Here is a 26,642-nt window from a genome sequence, read left to right on the forward strand (position 1 = left end):
CAGCGTTATTTTGCTCCTCAGCCATTCTATTTTCAGTCATGCATTATGTAACCGTTACATCCGCAACACGTTGTGTGCTTGATGCTTGTAGATCTGCTATTGTCAGCACGCAACGCAGTTGTGCGACAGAGTTTAAATTAGCGTTGATTTGGTCGACTAAAACTATGACGAAAAATGTTCGTCAACTACCTTTTTTCACTGACAAAAATTGTATAGAAACGAAACAAAAACTAAGCTATGATGACTAAAACTAACAATTTCATCAACAAATAAAATGTTTGGGAGGGACTAGTGGGGAAGATATCTAGCAGAACTAAAAGACACATCATTTTATGTTTGGTTGGGCTCGGGTTTTGTGCTCTGAAAATAGATTGGCTATTTTCAGTGTAAAATCGGGCATTACGGTACCATCAAGGCCTGTCAAAATACATTTCAGTCGACTAAATCAACTGTAGTAACTAAACTGAAACTAAAACATTTCAGATGACTAAAATACAAAACTAAATGAATTTTTATTCAAAAGACTATGACTAAAACTAAATCTAAATTTCCAGTCAAAATCAACACTGGTTTAAATCGGTGACATTTCCTCTCTGTCCTGTCCATCTCCAGGTGACGGCCAGGTGGACTTCGAGGAGTTCATGACGATACTGGGACCCAAGCTCCTCTCCGCTGACAACAGAGAGGGTTTCCTGGGCAACACCATTGACAATATCTTCTGGCAGGTAAGGAGGGAGCAGAGAGACAGTTTAGCTCACCTCGTCCCGGTTCATCGCCTTCCTCTTTGTACCTTCTCAGGCCTCCCATCAGGCCTTCGTGTCTCCCCTGCATTTATGCTTTCTGCAACAACAGTGGCAGAGACTGACAAAGGTTGACCCAAATCCTTCTTTACTCATACTAGAGGTTTGCGCCACCTTCTCCCGTTTTATAGTAAGATAGTATGTTGTCACGTGAACCATGACCAATGGTGACCTGGAGATCACCTATTTATAACCAATCACCAATCCACCAATCCTCAAGCTATATCGGACATACAGTATGCCCGTTTATGCCTGTTTGGTTGGCTACGGCTTGAACGGCCCCTCTCTGATTTGCTAGGGGCGTAAACACAGACTCAGAGACACCATTTCCAGAATTTATAGATAGATAGATAGATAGATAGATAGATAGATAGATAGATATATGGATGATCTGTGGGTCGGCGGTTCGAATCCCGGCTCCTAATGTCGAAGTGTCCTTGGGCAAGACACTGAACCCACATTGCCTCCAATGAGTCGGTCGGTGTTAGCTTGCCACCATTGGTGTTGGAAGTGAGGACGCTAGGGTCTTCACCTCCCAATGTATGAATGAATGAATCATTGTTAAGTGCTTTGAGTACTTAGAAAGCACTATAAAAATGCAATTCATTATAGGGTGGTCCTTCATGTTGGGGCAGTGACATGATTGGTTTCCAAAGCAGTGAGCATATAGTGTCTGTTCTTGCCGCTGTTGACGGATTTTGAAGTCCCCTAGACGTATTATTGGTAGTCAGAGATCTCTGATCATCTGGCAACGCAAGACTAAGAACCAAGTGGTGTGTACTGTAGCAAGTTTGTAGCGGAAACTTATGAGATGCTCTCCTCTCCAGCGTATAACACAGATAAAAGGAGACTTTATGTAAATGTTATGGCCCTTGGATATTTTTTGCCTCTTCATTTCCCTTCCATCCTTGTATGGCTCCCTGCTGTGTGTACTGTATATATTCAACAGTCTGAGCAAGCCAAGCTCCTCACACTCACCAAGCCTGGTTTCCACAAATATTGGAAATAGACACAGACGTGCTGCTGACGCATACGCAAATACACACTCTGACACACACACACACACACACACACACACACACACACACACACACACACACACACACACACACACACACACACACACCCACACCCACACCCACACACACACACACACACAAACACGCATGCATGCAAACATGCACAGACAACGACTTGCATCCGCTGTTCCATTTTTTTCTGGGCTTTGAAGGCAAGGAACCTACTGGGGATTCATAGTCTGACCGTGTGTTTGTGTGCCTGCGCATGTACCTGTGTGTGTGTGTGTGTGTGTGTGTGTGTGTGTGTGTGTGTGTGTGTTGTGCGTGTGCGTGTGCGTGTGCGTGCGCGTGCGCGTGCGTGCGTGCGCGCGCGTGTGTGTGTATGTGTGTGCTTGCGTGAGTGCTTGAATGGTGTGTACAGTATTAATAGTGACAGAATAGTGCATCACCAGAATATAGATTTCAGTGAAGCAACTGTTTGGGGACAACACATATTTCAGCCCTAATGATGAAACATGAAGCCTCTAGAAACCTCCTTTCAAGGCTTTGCCATAGAGTTATATAGCCTATATACTAATGAATGAATTAATACATTCATTCATTCATTCATTAATGGTTGTATTTCGGTCTTAAGCGTACAGAGTTAGTCACAACAAGACAGACTGAAAAGGTGTAGGCAGAAGCCATAGCTAATAATGCCTCCCCTTTTTACAGTAAATACAGTGATTCCTGACATTTTTGACAGGATATATTTCGTTTTATATAATATTGCAATAGTTTAGACTTTTTTTATTTTTAAAATATTTATATGATTTCCCCCATAGTATTATTACATCCAAACTTTTATTTTCATAAACTTTTTCTGCGTAGCTTGATGGTTGATTTTCCTGGTGCCAAACTTTGTTTTAGTTAGATTCAATGATATCTTGTTAATGTCAAACCATGTCTATATAGTTTTCAATTCTACTGGATTCTGGAGCTGCTAGAAGAACTAGAGAACGGACGGTAATGCAATACCGGATTTGACCACCAGGACACGGCAGGCTCTATGCACACATTGCACAGCAGCCATATGGGAATGAAATTGGGCCTCTTCCTTACTTCCTTCACTGGTGTTACCAATGATACTGATGAAAGCTCTGTTCCATTCTGGTCAAACAGAGTCAGAGTGCTGATATTGTACACATGTTGGCTCACTGGAAACACTATGCTACACCAGTGGGCCTTATTGGTCTAACTCTGAGAGTGTACAAATGGAACGTTCCATCATTTGTACACTCTCAAAGTTATGGTTGTCCATGAAATCAAAACGTTTGCACTAAATGGAACAGAGCCTTCATCAGTATATTGGTAACACCTGTGAAGGAAGTAAGGAAGGGGCCCAATTTCTTGCCAATATGGCTGCTGTATATTGAGACTATAGGCTATATGCACATACGCCATTTTGTTCTACTTCCGGGTGTCTTTCGACTTTCGACCTTCACAGGTGTTACTGATGATACTAATTAAGGCTCTGTTTGATTTATTGTACAGTGGTGCTTTCATTTCAAGGACCCCCATAACTCTGTACAAATGGAATCAACAAATGGAAGCAAATGGACCCTTGCAGGTCCATTTGCTTCCATTTGTACACTCTCAGAGTTACACACCTGTATGGGGATATTTGGAACCCACTCAGGGACACTTTGAGACCCACTGGTATAGCAGAGTGTTTCCAGGAGACAACATGCACATTATCAGCACCCTGACTCTGTTTGACCAGAATGGAACAGACCCTTCATTAGTATCATCTGTGAAGGAAGTCGAAAGACACCCGGAAGTAGAACAAAATGGCGTATATGCATATACCCTATTGCCCTCGCTTGCAGACAGTGGGGGGGACATTTAATGACATCACATGCACGCACGCGTGCCTGGCTATAATGTATGCGATTAATATAAATGTAACTTTTTTATGGGTGTATACTGTAAATAGGAGGAGGAAACGTGTTTGAATAGGAAATTACTAGTTTTTAGCTTTATTTAAATCTTCTCAATGAATGCATTAAATTATAGGAGTTGAAACTAAAAGTTTGTTTTGAACAAGTACCTAATTATTACCCTCTTCTGCTTCGATGGTGGCTGAGACATTGTCACGTGCAGATATGCTGTGTTGCTTAGTGTATGCGAGGTGTGAGGATGCATTTGCCCACTCACTTGTAAAACTATTATGCAAAGTATAGCCATTTTGGGTTACCAAACTTACCATTTACTTCAGGGGGGCCTCAGGGGTGACATGCGTTGTAGCGTGCACATCCGTACCGTACCTGTGCATGCGCGTGAAAAGATTACCGGCCACCCGCCGTGGTACCGCGTTCAACGACCATTACACCACTGCACCCTAGGCAGGAAAGTGATCAGGGTGGAAAGCTGCAGCCTGCAGGGTTTTTTTTTACCTCAGCCCGCTAAATCGGGATTGGAATCAAAATGACTTTGTTGACAGGGTGCAAACGTGTGGGTGGTGGAAAGTATGCTTGAATTTATGCTAATTTGTAATGACTTTTAAAGGCATATAGATACATGCTTGAGGTTTGAATGAAGTGCTTATGAAAATGCTTGAACTCTTTTGTTTGGCGTTGTCTGCAACAAAAAAACTGAAAAGAGGCTTTTTGATATGCTACACCTCAACACTTTACGATGTTAAAGTAGGACTAACCATTGGTGGACAAGCTACTCATCCCCGGTACTTATACGACAAAGTATAGTTACTCCTGGTCAAATTTGTACTTATACGTTAAGGAATGGAGTACTTACTTTAAAAAAAAGATTTAAGTATTCAGAAGTGCATGATTTTAACAATAAACCATTAAAGTACATTACAAATGACCATTTCCTATATTCCTGTATTGAAAACTCAAATATTTTCAACAAATGATCTATAATATTGAAAATAGCAGATCTACAAGCTCACAACATGTCACATCACAACACATATGTGAGTTTGTAGAGTTGCTGTTTTCACTCGGCTCAGGTGGTTAATTCATAATGTTTCCATTCAAAAGTATCAAAAAATACAGTATTATTGGTAGTACAGATAGGCCTACTAAAAAAAGTAAGCAACTCAATTAAATGTACTTTACTAGTTACTTTACACCACTGGTTCCCACTGGGCATCGATTCATTCTCAACAGTCATCAGCCTCATATTGAATAATTAAGTCACAGTTCATCTGTTTCACCAAACTCATTTCTCTCTTATGTGTTCCATTGCACCATACTGCCAGAGTTGGCAATGCGGATGGTGATATCCAATTGCATAGTCTAAAAATGTAGATTGATTTTTTTCTAGTTTTTCCTGCCGTGTTTATAATTAGAATTCCAAGTAGCCTACCCCAAAAATACAAAATATGCTTAAGTAAAGTACAAATGCTCAAAGAATGTACTTACCGTAAGTGTACTTGGTTACTGTCCACCAAAGGGACTAATACCCCTGTGGAAAACTCATTTACAGAAAGTTGCTGCAGAAAGAAAACCATAAAAACGGTTGACCTTGCGGCTGCAGAGACCTATCAACAGCAGTGCAACAGCTGTGAAAACAATGCAATAAATGGCACAGTAGGGAGAAATAACAGCAAGCCACAGTCGGTCCTAACACAGTGTGTTCTCTCGGCATGGCTGTGCCTGTGTGCGCCTTGCTTGGAACTTCCAACAACAAGATGTAAAGAACAGTCATCATTAAAGAATAACTACAGCGCAGACACAGTGTGCTCTGTGGGTAGAGATCCACCTGTAAGGCGTTATATCATAGGCCTACTCTATTATGTATTATTGATTAAAGTCACTTCAAGACCAGAACAATCGTGCACTCCCAGTTCCCCACAACTCCCAGACGTGTTGCATGATTCACGATTCAAGAGGTTTGTATTTCGCCACTCACTCATACAAGTATGAGTGTGCAGTGGTGCAACAGACTGTGCTAAAGTCATACTGTGGAACTTTTTCCATTGTGTGTGTGTGTGTGTGTGTGTGTGTGTGCGTGTGCGTGTGCGTGTGCGCGTGCGTGCGTGCGTGCGTGCTTGTGTGCGTGCGTGCGTGCGTGTGTGTGTGTGTGAGAGAGGGACAAGCAGCTAGGCTCAACTTGATTTATACTACTCCGCTCCACAGTGTTTTGCAAAATTATGTTCAATCTGCAACTAATAGGAAAATATAGATATTTTATAAACAATATGTTTTTTCCCCCTCAAACTGAAACTTTTGCCACAGACATTGCCAAGTCTCACCAACAAACACAAATGTCCGTGTACGGAGATGTTGACGACCCCTGGTTCGGCTGTCAACACAACCCTGTGCAATGCCTTGCGACTGAGGTCGGTGCAGCTGCCGTACCAGGCAGTGAAGCAGCCAGTCAGGATGCTCTCTGTGGCGCCTCTGTAGAAAGCCCTGAGGACTTTGGGACCCTTGCCAGCTTTCTTCAGTTCTCTGAGAAAGTGGCGTTGTTGTGCTTTCTTCACCATCACCTGCTCTGTCTGCACTGCCCAGGTGAGATCTTCAGTGATGTTTACTCCCAGGATTTTGAGCTTTCTGATCCTCTCCACTGCAGTGCTCCCAATCTGGATGGGAGAGTGGATTGGAGAGTGACTTCGACTACTCCTGTTGTCGAAGTCAAGATGAGCTCTTTTGCACTGTCTACGTTGAGAGCCAGGTTGTTCTCCTGGCACCATTGTGCCTGGTTCTCCACTTCTCTCCTAGATGGTTTTGTCATCGTTCGTTTGATCAGGCCTATCACTGTGGTGTCGTCTGCAAACTTGACCACTTGGTTGGAGCTTAACAGAGCCACGCAGTCGTGGGTGTACAGGGAGTAGAGAAGGGGGCTCAAAACACATCCCTCAGGGAATCTGCGGCAGAAGTCTTTGTTCCCATCATCCGTACCACCTGAAGTCGGAAGGAAGTCGAGGATCCGGGGGGGCATGGTGGCGCAGTCTTTATAGTGCTGTCGCCTCACAGCTAGAAGGTCCTGGGTTCGATTCCCACTGAGGACTCTGTGGGCGCTGGGGACGTGTTCTCTCCTCAGTGTCATCAGTGCCCATACCCGAGGTGGGGTTGACGAAAGGGCCTTTCTGTGTGGAGTTTTGCATGTTCTCCCCGTGTCCCCTAGGTACCCTAAAAAATGCAGTAATCTCTATATATGCTGCCTCCTCCTGGCTGGCCAGGGCGTCTGATGCGTCAATAACAAGTTGCAACTTGCTATTGATCATCTCAACGCATCTGTCCAATATGTGAAACTGAGCAAAAGCAGAGGCATCATTTCAGAATATTCTTTTTCACATGGGAAAAAGGTTGTCCTATTTGAAAGAAATAGCTAAAATACCCAAATAGCCTCGTGAGAAAATAGAGTTCAGGACTTTAGGTAGGGGGAGAAAAAAGGCTTTGCGTGTCTCTTTGTGCCAGACTTTGTGTGACAAAGATGGATGATGGATTTCTCAGGTGATTACCGTAATGATAAGGCATAAAGATGTGCCTTCCAGCCACACTGCCATTCTCTCCTGCAGAAAGTATAAGCAGCAGTGGCTTTACAGACAGCGCTATGGGGGGGAGAGGGGGGGTGTGGACGGCGAGTGTGAGTGAGTCCAGAGATAGCGTGGGCGTACGGGGGCTGAGTCTGAAAGGAGGGCTGGCTGAGTGGGGTGACAGCTCTCTCGGGAAGCAGTTCAACGGTTCCCTGCGACTGCGACTCAAATGAGAGGAGAGAAGGATTAAGATGACTCACTGAATGATGAGGTGTGTGTGTAAGGTGCGCGTGTGTGTGCGTGTGTGTGTGTGTGTGTGTGTGTGTGCGTGCGTGTGCGTGTGCGTGCGTGTTTATCTCAGGTTAGGAACAGGCGTTGAGTTCCACCCATATTTCTCTAGGTTCTACAGTAGAACTGTATGTCGTCGTTGTCGGGTGGAAACCTTGTGCGTCCAAAACCGTTCGTTTTGCATTTATCATTTTAAAAATGATTTAAACTAGTGAAAACAGCCGATCTACAAGCACACGTTGTGTGCTTGTAGATCTGCTGTTTTCACTACTTTTGTGTGACGACCTTTTATGATGAAGCAGTGCTTTACTTTGCGAAAGAACGTATACATTTGAAACTTGGAGATACGAGGTTTCCACCCGACAACGACGATATGCAGCATTCAAACACAGAGCTTTTAATTCGAGAAAGTGAACAAGTAACCCTGAATGCCTTAGTGTGCAAGCTATGGCTTTGAGCTAGCGAGCGGCCACGGCATAATGAATACATACATCCTTACCATAATGTTAAAGATGCAGTGCCATGATCCCCCCCCCCCCCCCCCAGAAAGAGTTAAAATTAGATTTGTATGTGTGTTTTATGTATATTAAAGTTATACCATGTAACTTTTTTTATAAAACAAATCTTAAAATTGAACTAACTGTTAAATCGCTAAAGTTTTAGAACCCCCACTCTGTTATTTTCAGCTTCTGAAGCCTTCTCTTTATATGTTTTCTATGAGTTGTGAGGGGGGGAGAATTTCCCGGCAAAATGATGTCATCTCCCACATGATACACTACCGGCCAATCACAGCGCCGATCATACACCACCGGCCAATCACAGCGAGTCTTGCTGTCTCTAAAGGAAGTAGCTTCCCTCAGCAACTGTGTTTACATTGGTGAAGGAATCTTGCTTGCTACTCCCTCAATCCTGGTCTAAAAATGATGGGAGACGGCTCTACGGAATCGTATCGGCGAGGCGGAGGTGCTCACGACGGCCGCGGTGGTCCGCGGACCCCCGGCCGAAAAAAGCAATACCGCTACTGACCACTAGTTGAGCAGCTTCCACAGTACAGCTTTAAGTATGCCTGGTTGTCATGGTGGGTGGTGACCTAGCTGAAGTTAGCACCCACAGTGCTGGGTGAATGGTAAAAGGGGAGGGGATGATTATATGATGTAATTTTTACTCTGTAATTTTTACTCTGTAATTTTTACTCTGTTTTTGGATCGGCAGAATCGGAAGAAACCCCAAATACAAAGGGAATACATAATTGCTCATAACAACCACACCAGGGGTCTAATGAAGTATTGTCAACCTCCTAGACACATGGAAACCAGAAAAAGTACAAAACTATGGCACCGTCTCTTTAACCACATCAAACCATAGAGTTAATAATATAGAGGACGGACAGCCCTGCCCCAGCTATTAATTTCAATACAAGTTGCTCAGTGGTGTTTTGAAGCACCCGGAAGAAGCTAATCCAGGTGCATTGTGGGGGAAAATTGGCAAACAAAAGTTTGCCAATTTTACTTACATCGACGACGTCCATTAAACCCCATTGCAGACCCCAACGGTGCGCTCTTATGCTCGTGCATGTACCGGTAGTTCACCCCGCCTGCAGCATCAAACCCATGCCTGAACCTTTTTTTAAAACGGTGTGGCACCCTGGGGTGCGAGCTGACAATAATAATTTGTTGTATCCATCCGGTGGTGGCAAGAGGTCATAGCTGTCAGGTCAGCTCCCCGTCGAACAAGCACCCCGTACCAACCTGTTGATAAAATGCAGAGACAACATGAGATTGCAATTGCATCTGCGTCATGAACCCACAGTGCTCGCATGGTCTGACGTGGATCCTGGCCTTTATATGAACATGTCATTTTGGCGAGTGTCAGGAACATAAAGGATGTGACACTCACCAGAACACAAGACCACAAAGCACCACAAGTATTAAAGGAGGAGAGTGTTGCATGTCAAAGGAAGTGTGTGTGTGTGGGGGGGGGAGGATAGCTAATGTGAGAGGAGTGTGATTCATGAAGGTCGCAGACAGGGGTGCGTCTCTGGAGTGATTTAAAATGCTCACCTCAGAGTGAGACTGAGGGGGGGTGGGGGGTCGGGAGAAAACAGGAAGAGAAGAGAAAAATGAGGTGCAGAACAACAGCGGGAGAGAGATGGGGGAGAGAGAGGCGGAAATGAGAGTGTAGAGAGAATTTGGAGAAAGAGAGTGTGGGTGGGGGGTTTGTGGTGTGGATGAGTATGTGTTTTCTGCATGTCAGTATGCTTGTGTGGGAGTGTAGGTAGTTGCTATGCGTGTGCATTAGTATGTGCATGCTTTCTTAGGTGTGTGTGCAATGTGCATGTTAATATTATACGTGAGCATATGCATGCATGCTAATGAACTCATACGCGTGTGCGTGTGCGTGTGTGTATGCCCTAGCTTCCGCCGTGGACTGAACACACTGCGTCTGTTAAATGCCTAAATTGTAAAATTGTGTGTCGACTAAAACTATGACAAAAAATGTTTGTCGACTACCTTTCTCATTGACGAAACCAAATAACAAAGAAATAAAAATTAGGCTATGAAAACTAAAACTAACACTAAGTACATTGACAATTTCATCAACAAATAAAGACTAGACTAAAATGTTAGGGAGGGACTAGTGGAGAAGAGATCCAGTAGAACTAAAAGATTCTAGTAATTACAAAAGTAATTTTATGTTTGGTTGCGCTCGGGTGTTAATTAGCATCTTAGATCTGCTACATGCAACCAAGTGTAAAATCAGGCATTACCGACACCATCAAGGCACCGCCAAAATATATTATTGTTGACAAAATCAACTGCAGATTTAGTAGACTAAAACTAGACTAAAACTAAAACATTTCATATGACTTAAGTATGACTAAAACTTGCGCGCTCTTGTGTTATGTTTATTTTGTATTCTTTGGGTTTTTGTTTTTTGTGGGGTTTTTTGATTGTTCATTTTGTCTGAGTTTTGCTTCTGTTATGATGTGTGTGTTATTTTGTGTGAAAAAAAAAGAAAATAAACATTGTTTAAAAAAATTAAAAAAAAGTATGACTAAAACTAAATTAAAATGTATTCAAAAGACTAAAACGAAATCCAAATAAACTGTCAAAATCAACGCTGGTGCGCGCACTTGCGTAAGTTGTTTGCGAATACACACATCCTCCCAAGTTCACTGTGTTCTGGTGTGGTTTACACCCTGCAGCCTACAGAGACCAGCCAGACAGAGCCTTACAGTAACAGTAGACACTCAGACTAAGATATTGGCTTTTTTGGAAATATCGTGACTCGGGTTGCCAGAACTCCACCCAAGTTTGCCAAGTTTCCTGCTGACAGATAAGTAACAATCGTTTTTCGGAGCGGAGGACGTGCCCACACCTCTCTGCTGGCCGATTCGGCTCCAGTGTCTGTGACCACAGAGGATACAATAGACGGATGAATACCGGTAATTAATGCACAATATCATGTTACTGTATATAGTTTATGACCAGAAAACCAGACATATTTATTGGTGCTCGAGGCGTACAGCAGATGCTGTGACACAGTCCTTCTCAGCCAATCAGGCTGAACCCCAAAACTTTGCTGAGGGATGTCCTGACAGGGTCCTGGCTTGACCCCTGGAATGCATCTGTGTCGTTTTAGACTTGAACCTCTTTTAACCGGTTTTATGCTTTAGATACAAATAAATAAAAATAAATCATGACAATTTGTGAAATTCTATCAATGTCTTCTAAAAGGTTTTTGAAAAACTCATGTTTCTATCATCAGTGGTTCTCAAACTTTTTCATATCAAGGACCCCCAAAATGATATGCATTTGGCCACGGACCCCCATCTCAAAATATGTTGTTCCAGGGACCCCCAGAAGCAAAGATTTGAGTTGCAAAAGTTTGCTTTTAAAATATAAAGATTTTTCAAAAATAGCAGATCTACAAGCTCGCAGCTGTGAGCTTGTAGATCTGCTATTTTTGAATAGCTAAAATATAAAATAATGGTTAAAGTTGTCAAAATCTAAAGTGACAAAAATGCGTTCCAGGTCCTAATTGTTGAATGGACATCAGTTGAAGTTCAGTTCATTAAATACCATTTGATGAGACAGGATTTATTTTTATTGCTCCCCAACGGTCACATTTGGTGATTCATTGAGTGTCATTCTGTTGACCAACACAGGACTATACTGTGTGTGACAACAACAACAACAACAACAAGAAAACTAGAGATAGAAACTCGTTCTGGGTCGTTCTCCTGGAGGGCATTTGAATTGCTTTTGTGAACTCACTTTGAGGAGACTTTTGAAATGAGGCTTAGACGATATAAAGAAAGAAAATAACACTGTGTCCTCTGCAGGGGCGTCACAAGGGGGGGGGGGGGGGGGGGGGACTGAGTTACTAGGGCCCAAGGCGGAGGGGCCTTAATTATTTTATACTTTAGCTATTGAAAAATAGCAGCTCACAGCTTGCAGATCTGCTATTTGTGAAAAGTCGTGAAAATGTGTGCAAATCTTTGAATATATGTATTTTTAAGCGAACATTTGCAACTGAACATTTGCTACTGATTTTTCAAAAATAGCAGATCTACAAGCTGTGAGCTTGTAGATCTGCTATTTTTCAATTGTTAAAGCACATAATGCGTTCCCAGTCTAAAAGGGTTAAACCTCCTCCCCTATGAAGAACATTCATGGGGGGCCCACAGTGAATCCTTGTACCCAGGGTCCAGAATTTGATGCGACACCCCTGGTCCTCTGATTGACTCTCTACCAGGCCGGCGCTGCCTCTGTGCCTCATACCATGCAACACACATCACATCACATCACATCACATCACTAGCGCAGTGCAGCGCATCACATCAGCTGTGTCCTGTCCTATCCTGTGAAAGACAAAATGCTCTGTCAGGTCAACTTTAAATTCTCCTCACGCCTTATCTGTCTTTGTCTTTGCCAACACAGAGGGACCCCAGCCGGGCCGGGCCGCTACTTCACAGCCATGGCCCGCATGCGGCATGATGTGAAATGCATTTGTGCTTTAGCGCTGTGAAACCTACAGGGACAGAGATGAAAGAAAAATCCTTCTATATACAGTTGATAACAGCTATGCCCACCACGGATATGGTTCCCAAACCAAGACAGATGTGGCCATTCTGCTTCCCCTCTGCCCCTGTGAGCTGTCAACTCACAGGGGCTGCTTGTCAGTCGAAGCCTCCAAGGCATCGTGCCGTGCTGTGATGCACCTCCGCATTCTGCCTCCTTTTCGAACAGAGATGGTTGTGGCGAGGAAAGTTGGCAGATACTTAGCAAAGTTCTCTCTCAGCTCTGGGCTGCCATTCACCCTAGCTGCCTCTAAACGATTCTGTCCTGAGAAGACACACAAACCTAAACAGCTATTTAGAGCGTTAATGGAAAACTAAAAGACAGGAAGACAGAGACAGAACCACTTTTTAACTGGTGGTTTCATAGGCTTAAGGCCACTGCTGCACACAAGACTGATAATGCGACCGTAGGTCGCATTTACTACCAAAACCTCCACCGGCTGTCCGTCTGTGAGTGAGTCAGTCAGTCACACTTTTGCCCTGCTCATATCTCCACAACCGTTGCCCCCATCCATGCCAAATTTTGCACACACACTCCTTACCTGCCAAACTACAACCTCCAAGGACCCCCGGAGCTCCAGGGACCCCCAGGTCCCTGGGGGACCCCCAGGTGTAAAAGAATGTCCGTCCGTGAGGCACACGTCACACGTCACACTTTTGCCCTGCTCATATCTCCACAACCGTTGCCCCCATCCATGCCACATTTTGCACACACACTCCTTACCTGCCAAACTACAACCTCCAAGGACCCCCGGAGCTTCAGGGACCCCCAGGTCCCTGGGCGACCCCCAGGTGTAAAAAATGACCAAATGTGCAAAAATGACCAAATGACCACCCCAACGGGGCTGCTCACGGGGAATTCCTGGGGACCACCCACTCCTGCTGCTCCAGAACGGATGCAAAAGTGGTGACGCCCCCAGTGGAGGACCCCTCCACTGCAGCTCACATAAAATGCCGTAACTCGGCCTAGGAGCGTCCGGGAGAGCCGGGGCCGGTACCTATTCGTCCGCCAAGGCAACGCGGAGACCCCACCCCTCATTTCTCACATGGCCCTCTTCTAGCGCCACCTTCAGGCCGATTTTTAAAACACATTTTTGGCCACTGCTCCTACAGTTTTGGCCCTAAAATCACGCAAATTGCTACACAGTATGTCTACACTCATCCCATCAACATGAATCTGTCCCATATAGCGCCACCTTCAGGCCGATTTTTAAAAACACATTGTTGGACACTGCTCCTACAGATTTTGCCCTAAAATCACGAAAATCACTACACAGTATGTCTACACTCATGTCATCAACATGGATCAGGAAGATTTTGGAAAAACACATTTTTGCCCTATTTGTGGAGATAAGTGACCTACGGTCGCTTATCTCCCGATTAGGGAGTCTTACTGGTATGAGACTTAATCTTGTGCAAGGCCTTCACGCCTATGAAACCACCACCTCTCCCCTTCCTTTGTGTTGTTCTCGGTTGTATACAACGAAGGAAGTTTACTGTGCAATAAAGCATAGTAGCATACATTCAGACTTGGAGTCTAATAACGCCTTGGTCTCCCTGTCCAATATTTAGCTGATAAAATGTTGCAGTTTATGAACAACGGTGCATCACAGAAACATTTTCAACTGCAACATTCATCCTCATGAGATGTACTTGCATTTGACTTGTTTCACATAGGGTTATCCGGATATTATGTTTTGTGATGCATCTTATGTTTTGGGCTACATTTACACAGGGCAAGAACTTCTACTGAAAGTGTCTGTAAGCTGAAGAAGTATGAAGTACATGCAACGGGAGTAAGGGTCTTTGCACATTGCTGTGTTTTTCGGGCCGAATATCGGAGCAAATTTTGGAGCATGTCTCCCTGGCCTCCCGATTTCGGATTTCCAAAACACAACGAAAAAAACACAGTGCAGTGTGCAGCAAGTACATACAACGGTGGTCACGCCCTACACTTTCTGTGGTTGTTCTTTACCTGGCTTTTCCCCTCGTCAGATGAAAAAGGTTGGGAATGAGGTTAGTCAAAGTTTGACATGACACACACATGTATACCGCACATACGAACAGGCACAGTAGATGGTGTGTGAGAGACTGGTGACTTTTTGGCTTGATTGATTGATTTCCCTGTCTCTGTGATGATCGCATGTGTCCCATGCTGGGGATATTGATTTCCCTGTCACTGTGATGATGCCCACATGTCACACGCCATTTCACCGTGTCACTGTGATGATGACACATGTCACAGACCATTTCACTATGATGATCCTGTCACACGCAGGGGTTGTCTGTGATGGCCTATGCGTGCGTGCGTGCGTGCGTGCGTGCGTGCGTGCGTGCGTGCGTGCGTGCGTGCGTGCGTGTGTGCGTGAGTGGAATAATGTCTTGATTCACTGTTAGGAAAGGCCTTCGCGTATTTCCAATCTCTTTCTGGAGAGAACTAAGCCTACAGACAATCATAGTGTCTGTGATTGACTCCATCTCAGATTGTGGATCAATCAGCATCCGGATTGCTCCTGAATTCTTCAACAGTGTCTGCGTGCATGTCTATGAAATCTTTCTCCTATTTATTTATTTATTTATTTATGTGGCAGGTTTTGAACAGTTCTCACAGACTCGCACTGTCTCACTGTGTGTCGTGAGTGTGTGTGCCTGTGTGCGTGCGTGCGCCCGCGTGTGTGTGAGGGTTTATAAACAAGGTGTAAATCACCTGGAAAGGCGACAAGCATGGTTAGGCAGAAATCGATAGAGCTTTGTGGAGCTTTGATTTCTTGGCTGCAAATCTACACACACTCTCTCCCACTCTCTCTCTCTCACACGCATGCACACATACACATGCGCACGCGCACGCGCGCGTGCACACACACACACACACACACACACACACACACACACACACCACATACCCTCATGAAAAGCTTGTAGATCTGACTTTATAAGATCATCAGCCTAATGTGTTCGGTTCAATGAGGGTGCGTGTGTGCGTGCGTGCGTGTGTACATGTGCATGAAATTGTCTTACATAGGCCTAGGCCCTGTTTTTTAATTAATCTTTCTGGGACACACGTGTATGACACATTTGTACAGAAGCGTATGTCTAAGGGCATTACCGTGAGATAACATCAATTCTCAGCATTATTGAATTAATACGCTGGCTATGAATTCTGCTGATTGCAGATTTCACCATTGAGACCATGAGAAAGTATGGCAGTTGATTAGAGATTCATTCCGACACCCACCACCAGCTTCATTGTCATTTTCCTACAGTCAATAATATCTTCCTTTTATAGTGGCTTATTAGACTGGCCCCTTAAGCTATAGCACAGATCTGAGCGCAGTGCGAGTAATGGGTAAGCGCAGACAAACAAGCGCACGCTGCGTAGGCGTGCATGCCAACACAAATGGGACACCAGTAGGCGTGTTGACACAAGACTCCATGTGGAAACCATGTGCAATTCTGAAATGGATTAGAACTGATTTCCCCACCACTGTCTGTCTGTATGCAACCCGGACAGCACCGAGTCGACAGCATGGCCATCGCCCCACTTGACATTAGGCCTGTCACATTTATTACATAATCGTCTAGTCGCAATTATTTGACATAATCACAATTATTTGACATAATCACAATTATTTTGTCATAATCGCCATGTATAGCACTATTAGCACAACATTACATTACGTCGCATCGGCTATTTCCACTATCAATGTTCTTTATTTGTAAAATATAGTTGTCAAACATATTAGTAAATTCTTTGTATATATATTTTTTTATATTTATTTATCATTTCTGCCATGTGCAACTTCAAAGCCTACAAGCCAAACAGAAATGTAATTGACAACGACAAAAACACAATTAAATCGTTAATTGCAATTAATTGAGTGACAAATAATCGTCATGTAAAATGTCATAGGGCTAATTGTGACAGCCCTACTTGACATGGGCACTCGCTTGGCTGATGGCTTGCTCGGGTGTGTCCGCTTTTTGTTTCTCTCGCAAATCCTGACAACTCTGCTAACCCTTGCCCCGTGCACAGCCTCCCACATGCAGACACAGCCCTTCTGATGGTTCCAATGGCATGGCTTGAGACCAGGGATAGGTGAGCTTTTAGTAAAAGCCTTTTACTCATCTGGCCGCTTTATACTGTAGAAATGACTCACCTGAGGAACTAAGGCTTTTTTCAGACTGCAGGTAAATCCAATTATACTGAAATTATCTGATCTTCAGTAATGACTGTCCTCACCCGCCCGTTATTTGCAAGTGATCAGATTGGATTTGTGTATTGAGACATTGGCACCGTATATATATATATATATATATATATATATATATATATATATATATATTAGGGCTGTCAGTCGATTAAAAATTGTAATCCCATTAATCGCATGATTTTCCATAGTTAATCGCACGATTAATCGCAATTAATCGCATATTTTGTATTTGTTCTAAATCTACCTTAAACAGATATTAATACTCATATCAACATGGGAGTAGACAAATAGCCTACTTGCTTTATGCAAATACAGCATATTTATTATTATTTGGAATAATAACAAATACTGTCCATAATAGGCCTAACAAACATATAACAACTTGAGAAAATATCTGCTTCCATTAGGACAGATTAATAGTGAAAGGACCACCGCTCATCGAGGTGCTGCATGCCTGAAGGTCTATGACCAAAAGCTTGCACTTTATTAACTGAAAATAAAGAACATGATTTTGCACACTTTTGAGTGTGCGGAGGCTCCCTTAAATCTTTCATTAGGAGAGATTTAAAATAAACTTGGCATTCAATCACTAAACCTCAGCATCCCTATTCTAAGGGGATATTCACCAAAAGTAGCAGATTTAAAAGCTCATTACAAGATGCTACAAGAGCTTGTAGATCGGCTATTTTTGGTGAAGAGAGTTGGTTTATAAATATAACTCAAGTACAGTGCAACTCAGGGGTGTTTTACAAAGCAAGCATGAGGCATTAGAGGGTCTGAATTGGTTTAACTGAAGTAATATTGATACATTCTAAATATTATCAAAGTATTCTGAGGCACCCTGGACTGGTGTTATTGGGCACCCTAGTTCACTATGAGAAACCCAGCTGTTATGATAGTACTAGAGACACTGATGGCTCGTTGGAGATGTGTGGCACACAAGCCATAGTCAGCCAGACTTGCCGGATTTCAGCCGGATTTGGGCCATAACAGGGCCCAAACCTGTTTGCCACTGAGGCAGCCAACTGGTGACACTGCCAATCTTAACTGCTAACCACTGTATGTGGGTTCTCTGGCCGTTGTTGCAAGCATTTGGTGGTCACTGTTAGCATGTTGGTGCGGGGGTCTGGGGAGGCAGAGCACTGTATAATAAAGGACGTCGTAGGCTACTATGTGCTCGTGTACAAGTTGGAGCGCTCCTGTTCTTGGGAGCGTGTGTGCAGGGCCGTGCTTACCATACAGGCAAAATAGGCAGCCGCCTGGGGCCCCCTCACAGCCTGGGGGCCTCATGAGATTATTATTATTATTTTATTTTTTAACCAACATGGCCATCAGGGGGCCCCAGTTGAGCTCTCAACTGTGAGAAAGAGAACAGTTGAAGTGAGGGTGAGGGTTAACATTAGCTCATTAGAATCTGAAAAGAGCGTGGCTCTCAAAGGTGTGACCAGAGAACAATGGTCCTGATTACCCAAGCGGTTCTTTTGTGTCTGTTCTGTGATGTCACGTACATTACTTTAACTTTAAGAAGGATCGATGCAGGGAATGGATACATTATTTCTAAAGTGTGTGTATATATTTATATTTAAAAAAAGTTTTGAGGGCCCCCATATTTATATATACATATAATATATGTGTATCAATTCCATTTCATTTTGGGGGCCCCAGATAGTTTGAAGTGGGGCCCGGGATGAGATCAATATAAAAGAAGGGTAAAAAGGGCCTTAACATGAAATGTGATGTTTAACTTGAAATACTTTCACAGGGTTTACTGGGGCTTCTTAAAGATGGCACGCATAGTTTGTATACTGTTTATTTATATTTAACATTTTGAGGGGCCCAAATATATCCATTTGGGGCCTCTCAATCTCTCAAACAGAAACACCCAGGGGGCTCCATGAGTTATCGTCAAATATGAATAAACAGTAAAAAGGCCCTTAACATAGTCATGTAATGTATGTGTTTAACTTTGAATGGATATGTATAGCCTTAACCCACTGACTGTCCTGTGAGACAAACTTTGTCTTTGAAAACCACTGCAAAACATGCACTTAAAAGTTATTCTTATTCTTATTATAATTACGTTTTTTTAAAACACTATAAGTAATAACACTGATTCAATTCATAGGTTTAATAGTGTATGAAACTTGAGCTGAAGTGTGTTATTTAACATGAAGCAACCATCCTTAGATGACATTTCTGCCACAGACATGCAGCTAATTACCACCTGAAAGAAGTTGGCCTGTCGCTGCAACAATGGGCTCTGATTATCTGAAAAGAGCTTTAATGTCACAAGTTACTTTAGTCTCCTTAAAAATATAAACAAGATTTATACTGTATATATTTATATTTAACGTTTTGAGGGCCCCCAAATTCATTTGGTGCCCCACCAGCTCTCAAACTCAAGCTCTCAATACCCTCATATATAAATAGTAAAAGGGCCCTTAACAAAAGGCTGTTAACATGGTCATGTAATGTAATGTTTAACTCAGTATTCTTATTCGTATTACTTTACCTGTCCTGTGTAAGTTGCTTCTGGTGAGAGAAGTTGAAGCTCATGATTTATCTTCTATATGTCAAACATTGTGGCCATCCATAGCTGAGTGGTTAGTGAGCCTGCCAAGGGAACCAGATCCCTGGTTGTCACAGGTACGATTCCAGGCCAGGTTAGCAATGTGTTGCAGTGTCCCTGAGTAAAACACCCAACCCCTGTTTTCTCCCTCCTCCTCTTATTATTTTCTCTGGAATTCTTTTGAAAAAGTGCTAGAGTTTATAGGCTATTAAACTTGTGTTATTAAAAATATATATATTTTTTCAAATAATTAAAAGCTAAAATATAGGAAACAAAACATAAGGGAGTATTTATTCGCGACCCCTAGAAATGGGTCCGCGACCCGCATATGGCTCCCGACCCAGGGGCCTCAAACTGGGGTTTGCCTGGGGCCTCCAAATCGCTAAGCACGGCCCTGCGTGTGTGTATCTGGGGCTCGCGCTGTCTGCAGATGTGCCGTTTCAACGCTTCGGTATTTGATGCGCGCGACACCGTGAGATATCACCGTGAGGTGATATTGTGGTTGTCTGCTGCAAAAATCTCCGCCGTTTTGTCTGTCTCATACATAGAGTTATGGGGTCTCATACTATGACTAGCCCTGCTGCTAGCCGCATCACACACTGACTGACTGTTGTCAGCGCATAAGAGCAAAATGTGTAGGTGCAGTGTCCAAAAAAGGGTTTGAAAAAATCGGCCTGATGGTGGCGCTATATGGGACAGATCCATGATGATGACTTGAGTATAGATATATTGTGTAGGCCTACCGATTTGCGTGATTTTAGGGCAAAATCTGTAGGAGCAGTGTCGAAAAATGTGTGTGAAAAAAAAATCATCCTGATGGTGGCCTATATGGGACAGATCCATGGTGATGACATGAGTGTAGACATATTGTGTACCGATTTGCGTGATTTTAGGGCAAAATCTGTAGGAGAAGTGTCCAAAAATGTGTTCGAAAAAAATCTGCCTGACGGTGGCTCCCCCCCCCCCTCTCTCTCTCTCTCTCTCTCTCTCTCTCTGACACACTCCTTCTTTTGTTGTTTCTCTTGGTTAACTCTGATATATCTTCCATCTGTTGTGCTAAGCCAAGCGCGTTTATTTTATTTTGCAGTTGATTGTGAGGTAAATGGGCGAGACACCTGTGCACTCGTGGCAGTGAGTGGCAGTGTAGGCCTATGTCTGTGTGTTTGTGCATGTGTGTGTATGTAATGAGGGAGGGGAGGGGATCGAGGAGGTTGAAGGACACTAATCTTTCGGAAGGGCGGATATGGAATTAAAGCGGATACAGTATGTAAACAGCGTCTGTCTCACTGATTGGAGGAGGCCCCTCTCAGCTTTAGGGTTCAATAAATCATTGTCTGTCTCTCTCACACGCACACACGCACGCACACACACACACACACACACACACACACACACACACACACACACACACACACACACACACACACACACACACACACACACACACACACACACACACACACGTGTGTGCGCGGGCAAGCAAACGGAGACTCACATGTACATGCATTGTACACACTCAGTCACACATGCACTCAAAAGTATAACAATGCAAGGAAAAGGGCATCAGCAATGATAAATGAAACTATTTATTATATGATTTATGTTATTCATGAATTATGCATACAATAATTTATCCGACAGACAGTTTTTACCCACACAGCCAAAAGCACACACATTTTCTCCAACAACCGAACGTCCAAATGCAGACACACATTTAAATCCTACAGAGAGAGAACTCAGTCCTAATCGTTGATTTTTCACATTTTGTCCCAAATCATTCTGTCATTCTGTCTGATGGTTTTTCACCTTTAATTTGTGAACTCTGTCCTTGTGCGTTTTTCTCCTCATTGGGTTGGCCAAACGATCTGAAATTGCTCATGCATGTGCATTGACAATTGGCATATGCAGGGACCGACTAAGCTGATTAAAGGACAACTTTCGTTTTTTACAACAAGGGTTCATATTTTAGATTGTAATTAAAGAATATAAAATATGAGTGTTAAAATGATTTCATTTACTTCTTTCTATTGTTTTAGAGATTTTTATTTCAGTGTTTGGGGGCATGCGTACAAGTGGCTAAATATGTAATTCTACACAGATAAGCCCATTCACAAGATACAGCGCAACCTTTCATGGTTGGATGTGACTTATGGGGGCTAGAAGTGTTACTGTAAATAGCTAAAAGAAATTGGCATATTGTGTCTAAAAAGACATATTCAGCCACTTGTATGCCCCCATACGTACGCATGCCCCACATTTTAGCACGATAAATGCGATAAAACAATAGAACGAAGCAAATGAAAACATTTTAAAACTCACTTTTTCTTTTCTCTAATTAGAATCTAAAATATGAACCCTTGTTGTAAAACATGAAAGTTGTCCTTTAATAGCTTTTTGTGTGTGTCATGGTGCCATAGACCAGAAGGACAGCCATACTGAGGTATACATTTGTCAGGGACAGTGTGGAAGGGTGTGGGATTTGGGCTTTGCTGTTTCATGTTTTGTTGATCATATTTTTATTTATCATAGTAGTGTCCTGGACGCACAAGCAATCTAGAGTTATCTCATGGTGCACAGTTACTAAAGGACTTTGATTTAAAACCCTAGCAAACAGCAGACCCAGCCAGGCTGGTATATATAGACGTGGCACACCAATATAATCCTGTGTGTTATTGTATAGTCAATAAAGCTAAGACACTTTAATTACAAAACGGTCTCGGCAAGAAACTGAAGTATAGCACTTAGCATTCGACAGTAACATAACCACCAGTCGCTGGAGCGGGACCCTACAGTACATGTATCTCATGCATATTTTCTCCACAGTGGGTTGGTCAATTGATCTGAAAGTGTACATGTGTGCATTGTCCATTAGCATAATAATTCCTCACATGCACAAGTTATGTACCATAAGAAAGTACATCATACATACATAATGGTAAATGGACTGCATTTATTATATAGTGTTTTTTCATAAGCGCTTTACATTACTATGTACATCACATTCACCCATTCACACACCAATATGCAAGGCACCAACCTGCATATGGGGAGCAGTTAGGGGTTCAGTTAGTGTCTTGCTCAAGGACACTTCGCCAGGAAGAGTCGGGAATTGAACTTGGACCCTTCGGATTCCAAGATGCCACTGCCGCCCATAAAGGGCTGTAAAGGTGTAAAGGGCGTACTGTACCTACCAGTACTCACTGTGGTGTGTGCGTGCGTGCGTGCGTGCGTGCGCGCGTGCGTGCGTGCGTGCGTGCGTGCGTGTGTGTGTGTGTGTGTGTGCACCCTATAGTTCGACATGCAGCAGCTGTCTCTGGACGAGCTGAAGCAGGTGCTGTTCCATGCCTTCCGAGACCACCTGACGATGAAGGACATCGAGAACATCATCATCACCGAGGAGGAGAGTCTCAACGAGACCGGGAACTGTCCTGAGTACGAGGGAGGTGAGAGAGAAAGGGGGGGATAGAGAGAGATTTAGATTTTTAAGACCCCTTTATTAAAACCTTTTTTACAAAGCCACTTTTTCTAGTAAAAGAAGAAAAACATTACGATCAAATTATTCTATCCAACCACAGAATTAGAACAGCATTTTATTTATTTAAATTTATTATTTTAAGAAGGCAACCTGTAAAGTGCCATCATTAATAGTGACATGTGCATAGTGCGTCACCTACACACCACACCTGTACAACCCCCCCAATGTCCCCCACCAGGCTGTCATCCGTAATTGCTGGACTATAAGCCGCACCAGCTACGTTTATAACGAAAAACAATTGTGTACATATACTGGCCGCACTTGACTATAAGCCGCAGGTGTCCTTCCTGTTTCCTGCTAGAGCGCCCCTGTTGGTCGTTAGCTGTAAAAATCTATAGATTAGCCACATCGTTGTATAGGCCGCAGGGTTCAAAACATGGGGAAAAAGTTGCAGCTTATAGTCCGGCAATTGCGGTATCCCCTTTGCCATCAACAAGGGATCAACTGATCCCAGCTCCTGAACCCGATTCCTCCTGGTCTTCCAGATGGACAACTTAACAGTCCCCGTACACAAGTTGACCAATGTTGCGACAGGTCTTCTCCTGCTGCTGTACTTTGGACAGCAAACGTCAGGAGGAAGAAATCTCCCCTAGTTGCCTTGTTATCCCCTCTGCAAAGTCTAACACCCTGCCTAGTCTGGGAGAGAGGGGGGAGGGAGGGAGGGAGAGGGAGAGAGAAGAGCTGCTTCAGTTGGAAACGGAGAGAGACGGAAATGGAGGAAGAAGAGGAGGAGTGCCATGGCTAATTTATACTCTGTAGTACTGTACTGTACTGTAAAATAACTAGCCTCACCGAACATGCAGGAGTATAAATTAAGTACAGATTTCAGAGCGTGATATCAGAGTGGCAAACCCATAGGCCGTAAAAAAAAAACGTATACGGACAGAGGGCCGGCTGGACGGACGGAGACATGATGTGCCGTTTCTCATACTAAACCGCGACCTTCGGTCACAATCAAAAGTGATAGAGGCATGTATGGACACCCATCAAATCCAGCCCTTAGCATCACTGTTGCCAGTTTGCATTTGTACTACTCTAAGGCACTACACAGTCAAAATCCTCAGTGTTAATTACTTCACAATACAAACCCCAAAATCAATCCTCCAGTTCTAGGCAACACAGAAGGGGGGGGACTTTTTTCTATTTCCACACAACTCCTCTAAGTTATATTAATGACATAGTTCAATATTGAAAATGGGTGGTCTTCCCCTTTAACTCTGAAAGTGTACCAATCTTCCATTTGTAGGGTTGGGGGGATGTGGTGGTGGTTGATTATAATCTTTCCCCAGAAAAAGAAAAGAAAATAATGATGCAATTTTCTGCAATTCGACACATATTCCAAGACTGTGGTGGATGATTTTATAACTTAATTAAATCCCTCTCCAGTTTCACTAGCAAAGTGTAAACGCAGCAAAGACACATTATAGACGGAGAGAAATCAGATCGCTCAGACCATATAGATCTCATTAATGAATTTCAGTGTGTCTACATGGACACTCTGGTGTCTATTTAAGTGGACGGTAGTCCCCTCAAGATGCATTTCCACGCCAACTATGAACAGCGCTAATTTAACTCTGAGATTTAAATCAGGCCCGAGGATTTTTGCTGCGTAGCCATACTGACGTATAGCGTATGGCGTGAGCGACAGCTCGGAGCTGGGAAGATAAATGTCAGAGGATGGGGAGGAGGGATCGGAGGAGCAGAGAACCAGGAGGAGGCCTCAAAGAACTGCTGGCGTGGCACTTTATTATTCTCAAAGTTTCTCATGGTAAACTGAAGGGCGAGCGCTGGCTGTAGTTAGCATCAGGGACGTGCTGGGCCCCTGATTCAGCCCGGGAAAAAGAGTTGTAGAGGCCCATTGTGCGCTATAGAGAGAGATCTCTCTCTATAGCGCTGCTGCTACTCAAAGATTTGCCATTTCAGATCATGACAAGTGACAAGCCAGTGGGCCAATTACTGTACATGAGTTATATTTCGTCGTTGTCGGGTGGAAACCTTGTATGTCCAAAACCGTTTGTTTTGTATTTATCATTTTAAAAATGATTTAAACTAGTAAAAACAGCCGATCTACAAGCACACAACGCCTCGCACCGCGAGGCGTTGTGTGCTTGTAGATCTGCTGTTTTCACTACTTTTGTGCAATGGCCTTGTATGATGAAGCAGGGCTTTGCTTTGCGAAAAAATTTATAAATTTGAAACTTGGAGAACTTTCTGACCGACAGTTATGATTTACTTTGTTGGCTGCCCAGCCCCCAAAATGGAACGAAGGCCGACATTTTATTTCTAATGTTTTCCTAATTGTCGGCCTGGACCGGTCGGGAATGAACCGGCCGTTCGGGAGTTGTCCCGCTTTTCCCAATGGCCAGCACGTCCCTAGTTAGCATGGTGAAGAGAAAGGCTGAAACTATAGAGAAAGATGTGGAGGAAGATGGAGTGAGTGGGGGGAGTGGGGAGGGCGCTGGCAGTTTAGGAAAGATGTTCAGCTATAGTTTGTTCCCCTCCCGTCCTTGGGGACTCCTGTGTTGATTTGTTGATGCTGTACTATCTCTTAACAATCTTAAAGCTGTCACTGAGGAAACCTTTCTGTTGTCGCTCTCGCCACAAGGCACATTTGAAGCACACATAAGGCTGACTTCCCCTTCTCTCTCCATCTCTGGAGAATTCACAGTGTTTGAAAATGTCCTTGCACTTGGCCGGGTGTTCCAACAAACACAGTTGGCCCGTGTTTGCAGGAGAGAGAAGCCAGGCGGGGAGTGTGTTCCTTTGCCGCTGCTCTATAGTAGCGACCCAGTGAAGATCTTCACTGGCGCGGGTGAGAAGAATGTGTATCATAGCCTAGGAAATTGGTTCTCAAAGTGGGGGCCGGGGTCCTTGAGGGAGTTCCAGGGAATAAATGATGGTTAGGAACCAAATGGACCCTTATGGTTCTGTCACTCAAGAGAGTGTACATACAAATGGAACCAAATGGGCCCTAACAGGTCCATTTGGTTCGTTTTGTACACTCTCTGAGTTAAATTAACATTGATTTTACAATAAAAATTGGGGTCCCAGAGATAGAAATACCTAAATGCATGTCAAACTGGGGCTCCTCCGGAATTCTCCTTTAATCTTTAATTAATGGTAGGTTTGAGGAGAACACCTGTTGACATTTTTTTCTCTGACCTCTGACTCCCCTCCCCTCCCCTCCCCTCCCCTCCCCTCCCCTCCCCTCCCCTCCCCTCAGTCCATCCCAAGAAGAAGAACCGACAGACGTGCGTGAGGAAGAGTCTGATCTGCGCTTTCGCCATGGCTTTCATCATCAGTGTCATGCTCATCGCGGCCAATCAGATGCTGCGGAACGGCATGGAGTAAGCGACACACACTGTGAGCCCCGTGGGGATTGGCCAGAGCGGCCGTGACCTCACATCTTTGTCTTTGCAGCCAAAGCTGGACACAGCAACAAACCCAGAGTACTTGTTCAGACAACCATCACTTGAGTGGTTATTTTATATCTAAACTTTTAATTTGAAATTATCTTATCATGGAAGGAAGCAAGTTGAATGGAAGACTGATATTGGGGATTTTCTTTCTTTACTTTTCAGTGGTGATGTTACCACTTAGAGATAATGGACTTATACCGACCGTGACGTGAAATGGACTGCAAAAGGAACGT

At 43.7% G+C, this 26,642-nt stretch overlaps 1 protein-coding gene across 1 annotated transcript in view; it reads left to right on the forward strand.

Annotated features, from left to right (window-relative positions):
* The window catches only part of LOC308304464 (calcium-binding protein 8-like), a gene marked incomplete at its 3' end in the record, with an annotated part of 59,468 nt that extends 33,127 nt beyond the window's left edge, over positions 1-26,341 (forward strand). Inside the window, exons 3-5 of the mRNA XM_080749064.1 lie at positions 613-725; positions 22,748-22,898; positions 26,214-26,341. Of these exons, the coding sequence (XP_080605190.1) occupies positions 613-725; positions 22,748-22,898; positions 26,214-26,341 (392 nt within the window). The remainder of the gene's footprint in view (positions 1-612; positions 726-22,747; positions 22,899-26,213) is intronic.
* Positions 26,342-26,642: the final 301 nt, after the last annotated feature.

The sequence above is a fragment of the Nannobrachium achirus genome (genome assembly GCF_963921795.1).
Source record: "Nannobrachium achirus genome assembly, chromosome: 19".
Taxonomy (NCBI): domain Eukaryota; kingdom Metazoa; phylum Chordata; class Actinopteri; order Myctophiformes; family Myctophidae; genus Nannobrachium; species Nannobrachium achirus.